At 34.9% G+C, this 8264-nt stretch overlaps 1 protein-coding gene across 8 annotated transcripts in view; it reads left to right on the forward strand.

The window, feature by feature from the left end:
• The window catches only part of LOC132123564 (RNA-binding protein Musashi homolog 2-like), a 275563-nt gene extending 267619 nt beyond the window's left edge, over positions 1-7944 (forward strand). For 6 of the 8 annotated variants that reach the window (XM_059534263.1, XM_059534269.1, XM_059534266.1 and 3 more), the window contains 2 exons: positions 3319-3395; positions 5912-7944. In XM_059534263.1, coding sequence (XP_059390246.1) covers positions 3319-3360 — 42 coding nt within the window. In that variant the 3' untranslated portion in view covers positions 3361-3395; positions 5912-7944. Of the gene's footprint in view, positions 1-3318; positions 3396-5908 lie in introns of all 8 variants that reach the window. The other 2 variants (XM_059534264.1, XM_059534265.1) reach the window with 2 other exon arrangements.
• Positions 7945-8264: the final 320 nt, after the last annotated feature.

The raw sequence follows: 8264 nt of genomic DNA on the forward strand, positions 1-8264 counted from the left end.
CTAACCCAACTAATAGGACTAAAAGAATGTGTGATATGCAGGTATGTGAAATCAAAAAAGCAAATATATGTGAAAAAAGTAAAATCATCTCAGATGCATTAGGTTGCAGTGGGTCCAAAGGTGTGATAGATGTGCATGTTTTACCCATACTAATTATCAGGAATAATGCTATAAAAATGTCTCCCTTTTACAGGCTGAAAATGTGAAATCATGGTCTCATTAGTGCTAAGCAGGTGCCCTGGCAAATAGCTCAAGTTAGATAGCGTCGGTTTTAGCATTGCTAACATTTCTGCATTCCTCTCTCTCTGTCAGCTTCAGGATAACAAACTGTGAACTTGTACCGGCTGTCAGCAGCAGTGTGATGTGTCAGTGTGCTTTTGTTCATGTGCCAGCCCGGAGGACAGAAATCTCACAATTAGTTCTTCTCTCATTTTCAACCCTGTATTTTGTTTTCAACCCACAATGGCTTTTTTATTTTTCAAGCAGATGATGGGCAGCCTTTGAAAGGTCCCCCACACAAAGTGCATATGTTTAATCAATAAGGTGATAATCAACTCTTATGAGAAACCCTGTCATAAGAATATGTTGTCTTGCACTCTGAAGCCATAGACATTCATTATTCCTACCATGCATTATAGTTTTTAATGGAGCAGGAGTTGGCGGAAGAGAAAAGGAGCAGGGCCGACTTGCACTAAAAATCACAAACTGCTGAGGGAATTAACGGCTCCAGCCATTTTTTTAACCATCGTCCAGATCTGCTGAAAAAATGAATAAGAGCCTTTGTATGTGAGGACACTGTTTATTGCCTTTCTGCACACACCTCTTATTCATTCTGCTTTCAATGCCCCTCCAATCCCTTGTTTGTGAGGAAAAGCAAATTATTTCTCTCTCTCTCTCTATCTCTCTTTCTATCGCTCTCTCTATCTCTCTCTCTCTCTATCGCTCTCGCTCTCTCTCTCTCTCTCTCTCTCTCTCTCTCTCTTGCCCTTAAGTACAGTTTGCAAAACAGACCGGGCACTCATTAAATCTAAATGGGAATTTCAGAATAACAATGTCACCTTGCGCTTGACTTTCAGATGGAGTTTTTCTAACCTAAATAGAGTCAAATTTAGGTTGGCCTCAAACCCTCAGAACATCTCACTAGTGATTGACAGTGTTCTAGAGGAAGAAAGACTTTTTTTCTTGAGCTGTCTGACATGAACTGCTGTTTCTGTTAGCCTCTGAAGCGTCCTCACAAACTGAAAAGCTTTTTTACAAAAGATTTCTTTCTATAAATGTATCCACCATTTTCTTACGCCCCATGACGCTTTGCTCAACATATGGGAGAAACTTCTGTTAAACTGTAAACAGTCTGTGAACAAAATAATAAGCATTTTCTTCTAACTGCGTACAATAAGGTGCCATTATTCTACTCACCCTTCAACCATTGAATATTAAAAGGACATTTCAAATTGTTAAAGCATTAAAAAATGACTTCCAAAAGACCAAGAATAACCCCAAAATCTTGATTATTGCAGCAGTATTACAGACGTGTTAAATATCACTGTGGATATATGTCTATACAGTATGTTGCCCTTATCAGAAATGTACATCAACATTGGGTGATAATATTTCAGTTATTTCTATCATTTCAACATTATATTTACCTGCTTTAGAACTATTCCAGTAAACACTGCTAACAGGGATTAGAAGCGCAAAGAGAAGACAATTATATTTAAAGCATCCGTGTGAAAACAAACTTGGAAAGACACATTAGGATTTTGGGGCAGAAAAATGAGAGATTCTTCGTGCATTCCAGTGAATAATTCATGGGATGTATCGTAAATTAAAAACGGGAGAACAGACCACAAATGCGCAGTTTTCCTTTTTCATACTGTTACGGCTGAATATAAGGGAAGAAAGAACATAACCAGGAGGAAAAAAATTGTAAAGAGCTCTCACCATAGACATTCTTCTTATGTCACATTAAAATACTAAGCGTTAAGTTATTCTTCTGACGTCTGAAAATAGAACATGTAGGAAAATGTACAACTCATTCAGTCAAACAGATAGATAAGGATAAGGATCATTTGTAGTGCAGCTTTATGATTTGAAATGATATGCTTTTTGAGTGTAACTTACCATAACCTGAAGTGTCTTCCATAATTAAAAATGCACTAGGCTTGTTAGAAAAAAGGTGGACACATCTGGCCAATGTTTAGGTTCCTCAGTGTTTGGACCGGAGCCTGACACACATGAAGTTCACAGTTTTCCTGCTCAGATTGAGGCTTCTGTGTGACTTCTGACAGCATATGTCTCTCGCTTAGGTTTCCTGCATGAATTGTGATTTCAGATAAATTCATTAATGTTGTTATTGTTGGCATGAATGTAAATGATTCTATGCAATTACTTGATCTTTGTTGGAAAAAAAATCAAATATGTTTTCTCTTACAACAGCATACTTTCCATTCTCTTGTTCTTTGAAATTTGCATATTTCTTTTCATTGTTTGGCAGTAAAAGATTTAAATGGGGAGCAGGAGTAAATGTAAGACCTTTTTGTTGTTGTTTTTTTTTTTTTGCTCTTTTCCTGAAGATTTTTAGCCTCAATTAACCTCATATCTATGATGTCCAGCAATTAAATATAAAAGTTAATTGAGATTGATTGAGAATGTTCAATAATGAGTACATTTTGCTGCATACTGTAATTTGAAATAATGATATGTGATAAATATTACAGAAAATTAAAAACTTAGTTATGTGAATAATTATAGTTTATGTAATTGACAGTCTACTGTTATTCTGTAATCTGTATTATGTTTTAGTATGATTTTTTTAATTGGTTAAAAAAACATCAGCACTAAAGGAGAGATATTTGTTTAAAGGGATAATCAGGTTTTAAAGGTAAATAAGGTACAAAGGTGTACCACTTCGGTGGTTCTAGTAGTTTGCAAAAACAGGAAATAATTATTGCAATGTTACAGTCATGCAGTCTTTAAAAGTCTTTAAAAGAAGGTCACATAGACAAAACATCTTTTCACTACAATTTGATGCTTGATACAAGTCATTCAGATGTTAAACTCTGGGCACAATTGAGTGTAATGTGCATTAAGTTATGACCTATTATTAGATTTACTGAGTGTTACAGTTATTCTTGCTCTCCCCTGCTGTTCAACTAGATCAGACTGAGGAAAGGATGTGGACTGATCTTTAAAGATGATAGATAACATTCATTCATGCTAGCAACACATGCAATGATTGAAATGACTTCCGAGTGATAGACATATTAGCCTTTTCACTCAGAATGCATACTGACACCATTAATAACTGTACACTTTTAGGGTCCTTTGATTGCCACAGCTTTTACAAATGGATACCATTGAAACCTAACAGGTGGTTGGTTGCCATCTCACTTGAGGTAGATACTCTGTATCATTTATGAAATATATATATATATATTTTGTCAAAATTTTGTATCTGTTCACTACTATCTTCCTGTTCCATCTGCCCATTCATTTTGATTCCCTCTCAGATGAGTTTACATTGAAGCTGTGTAGTGTTTTTTTTCCCTCAACACCGTAGGCTTTTACAGGGCTTTTACAATTTAGACAAGGAAATTTAAACTTCATATGCAACAACCTGGTTTTCAGAAGTCGTATCTCTTATTGAAAATCTATTTTATTATTTATTACACATTTTGAAGCCCTTTGAAAGCCTTGAAAAGTGTTTCCTGCTTCGCAAACACCATAAGTGTGGCAGCTACATGTTTGCCCCATTACTTTTTATCACTAGTTCCTCCTTTATCCTCCACCTGCCTGTCTGTCATTCGACTGTTACTTTTAATGCATGATGTCTGCGAGCGGGTCTACTCAAAACTGTGCAGTTGCTTTCTTTCACTGCCATAGTTGGATTGCGACAGCCGTGGCACTGCGCTCCCAACACACATCGACTCGTATCCTCTATGAAGTGCTGTATTTGGATATTATGCACAGGTGTTGCGGCTTTGATTAGCGTGCACCTGGAAGCGAGCCCTCTTTGCTGAGAATCTGTTGACTGATGTAATTCATCGGGTTTTTTGGATAAGGCGCTGTTTCCGTAATCACTGTGCTTCTATAGCTAGGTCTTAAGGACTTAAAGGTGATTTTTGAGTATATGCTGAAATGCCAGATATGGCTAAATCGGAGATGACTTGCTTATTTAAATGCGGTATGTGTGGATAAGTGGATGCGCATTTATTCGGTCAAAATCCTTCCCCTATACTTAGCTAATATTTGCACCCAGACCGTTTTTTTTTTTTTTTTCAATTGCGGTGATGCATCAAGTGCGATTACGCCAGACTCTGTGGCTCCATGGCATTTACCTGTGACCTGTCGTCTGGATAAGAGGCCTGCGGACTGCAGTTTGTCACCCATAATCTTCCTAAAGAGCTTCTCATTTTGTCCTCAAGGCAAAACGGATGATTGATTTAATGAGAAGGTAGAATCGCTCCATCTGTATGGATTCTCCAAATGTTTGATTGAAGCACACATTAGCAGTCAGAGAAAGCAACAGCAGCAGAGAGATATTGCAGAAGCAGGTTTTTAACTTGTCATTTCCTGGTTGGATGGACATCTGAAGAGTTTCTGCATGCTTGAAACACTAACATATGTTTTGTGTCGATGCCTGAACCCCGTGTAGATAAGATGGGTTCACATAAAAGTGCCAATGTGTTCTGTATCTGAGCCTAAACGACCAAAGCTTGTAATAAAAAGATGCTGACGGTGGAGTGATTCTGACGATATAACATGTCTACTTCAATTTAAAGCTGTCGGCAGCAAACTTTCAGCCAGACTGAATCAATACATGGTTTACTAGATTTTCTATGTACGGTTAGAAGCTTCAATTCCGAAGTCGATATGTACTATTAAAAACCTTGGTTTTATTGTAAAAAAAAAAACTGTTTAACAAAGCACAATTGTATTTGAAATTCATGTGAATTTTACAAAATGTTAGAAAGATTTATGAAGCACTAACTGAAAGTTTAGACACATTTGCTAATTCTTTGTTAATATTTTCCTTGTTTTAGAATAAAACTAAATCAAAGACAACATTGATTGCTTTTAAATAGCATTGAAGTTGTTCATTTATATGCTTGACACTTTCCAGCCCAACTCACCCATTTAAAAACAAATGAACAGTTACATTTTAAACAAATAAATAAGATTTTGAAAGTAAAATCCGTTTTCTTATAAAAATATTAGTTTTGAAAAAAAATAATAATAATAGGAATACATACACAATTTATACTACTGTTCAAATGTGTGTTTTTTTTAAACATAACTTATTTTTAATAAACTCTCTTATGCTCACCAAGCCTGCATTAATTTGATCAAAATAGAGTTATAACGGTAATATTGTAAAATATATAACAAGTTAAAATAAATGTTTTTATAGTTAATTTATTTTCAAATGTAATTTATTTCTGTGATGTCAAAGCTGAATTTTCAGCATCATTACTCCAGTCTTCACATGATCCTTCAGAAATCATTCTAATATGCTGATTTAAGGCTCAAGAAACGTTTATTTTTATCACTATTATCAATTTTTTTTTAAGTTTTTTTTTTCAGGATTATTTAATGTAAGGAAGGTTAAAAAAGATATTTCAAATATAAGTATTTTGTAGAATTATAAATGTCTTCACTGTCACTTCTGATTTTTTCCCTGCATAAAATCTAACTGACGCCAAGCTTTTGAACAGTAGTGTATTTGTAAACAAATTGATTTGAAGTTAATGAGAAACACATTTGGTGGTCAGACTTGTGGCTGGTAGTGACAAGGTTCATGGAGTTAAGATTATGATGTCACCAGCAAGGCTCAGATGCAGCACATTTTACACACACAACTGAAAGTACAGTATGTGCCAGTTTTGAGCAACTTCTCTGTTTGTTTCAGCAGAGTTTAACAGGAGGCCCGGGGAAGACTGGTCGGAGTTTCTAATTGGTTCTGTGTACAGGTAAAGGCCATTAAACTTCAAGCACTACAGCGCTGAATGGGAATCTAAAGCTGAGATGGCGCCACACGAAGAACAAACCGAAATGTCAGAATCATCTCAGAAAGAAGAAGAAAAAAAAACAACAACTAAACAATCTGCTGTACTATACTGAAAACCTGGCTTTTGAATATTTTATCCTAGTGTAGCCCTGACCTTAAATGAGGATTATATATTTTTTCCTTTATTGTTTTTCCTTTTAGAAGCGTTTTTATTTCTCTCCATCTTTTATTGTGTACACGTTGAATCAACCAACGTTTATCTGAGTCTCTAGATGTTCTTTGTTGTTCTTGAATGTTCTCTGATGAGAGCGACTATGTAAACATAACATTTTTTTTTTTTTTTTGAGGTAGTGATATTCCAATAGCAGAGTCATTTCACAGCCCTCGTCTATCACATTTCCCGGAAGAAACCGGATTGAAAGGTGACATTTTTTAATTCAAGCCTAAACCGCAATGAGTTGGGTAACTCAAAAAAAAATTTTAGTAGCTCTGTTCTATGTTTATTGTGATGTCTTGTTAACCATGATTACCTATTTTGGGCAATAAGAGGACTACAATATTTTCACAGTCCTTTTTTATAAATGTCATTTTTGTTGTCGATGGAAAAAAAAAAGAGAGAAAAAGTTTTCCTTTTAATACTTTGTGCAATGAGATTTAAAAAGAAAAGAATTCTGAAAATGTATATATTATTGTATTCACTGCATCAATCTGTTTCTGAGAGAGAACCATATTTTTGTGATGGTGTCATAGAGGTTGGATTGTGCGCAAGCTGAAATATGTCAGTGGAAAATTATCTTCGAGACTCAGTGCAGTAACTGAGGTCCATCTGTAGCACAAAGGCCATGATTTACCCCAGTACGGACGAAACTCAATCAAACACTGTTAGCTCGCTTTGTAAATACCGTCGGCTTTGCAACTGTGCAGGTGTAATACCAGCATATGGATTAGATAGTGCGTTAAAATGTGCACAGCTTACGAAAAGAATATACTTTAAATCAGCATTGTAACAAAAGAAAACAAATCACCACAAAATCCAAAGCACACATGATTGTGATTTCAAACAGTATCGAGACATTTCATGGTAGCATTTCATTTCGCATTCTAGTATGAGCTTCTTTTTCCCGACGAGTGTACATGTGTTTTGAGATTTTTCCACGGAACGATTTGAATAAAAAAAGGCAATATTTCCAAACGTTTCGAAATTGCTCAACGATTAGGAAAAACACATCTTTTCTACCATTACCTCATTCCTGTGAGAATTACTTTAAAGGAGATTACAAATTAATTTATTTTAGCCTGAGACAGATATTGAAAAAGATATTAAAGTGTTGTTTTGAAGTTAAATAAATCATTGCACTGTGAGAGAGAATTTATCATTTTCTATTTGCACATGTGAACTGACAGTCTCTAACATGGGTCATGTGAAGGACCGCTGTGGAAGCAGGATAACACTTACGAATCTGGAGTCTTGGCTTGCATTGATTCAAAGACTGTACTTTTAAATAATCTCTTTCCAGGGATTTTATTCTAGAATATGAGAGATGACGGATGAGTTTATTGGTAGCAATAGTTCATTTCCTCAGAAACACTGAAACTGATTGAAACCAGTAGCTGCTACACACATTTGTTGTACATGTGGGGACTGGATTTGATGAGACACAAATGGCATTTAGAAATATGAATTGACTGATGTATGCTGTTATTTGGTCTTGTTGAAAATGTTTTATTTTTCTTTATTTAATTGTTTTGTAGTTTTTTTGTTCATTTGACTAAACTAACAGGTGAGGCGGAATGCTGGATTCCTTCTCAAGAAGGAGACGTGATAAAAGTAATATGATTAAAAAAAATAATAATAATAAGACAAGAAGAACTTTGTGCTAACTGTTTGAGCTGTTAAAAAAAAAAAAAAAAAACGTGCAAAAAAGAAAGAAAGAAAATTATCCCGAACATGTTTTGAATTTAAATAGGGATGGATTTTTATCAATATTTTTGTGGATGTTAATGATTATACTAAATATAACAATGACAATAATACAGGTATTATGTACTGTATTTATCAATTGTTTCTTTTCATTCCCTGTCACTTCATTCAGTAATTTTATTTTGATCATTGTATTTCAGTAGTGTAAAAAATTAAGAAAACAACAGAAAAAAAAAAGATTATGACTTTAGCTTGTAAAAGAGTGCTGTCTTGATACCAGTGTAGTGGTCTATACACTTCTTGGTTGGTAATTTTCACATTTCCCCCCCTCTCACT

Source organism: Carassius carassius, chromosome 41 (genome assembly GCF_963082965.1).
Source record: "Carassius carassius chromosome 41, fCarCar2.1, whole genome shotgun sequence".
Lineage (NCBI taxonomy): Eukaryota > Metazoa > Chordata > Actinopteri > Cypriniformes > Cyprinidae > Carassius > Carassius carassius.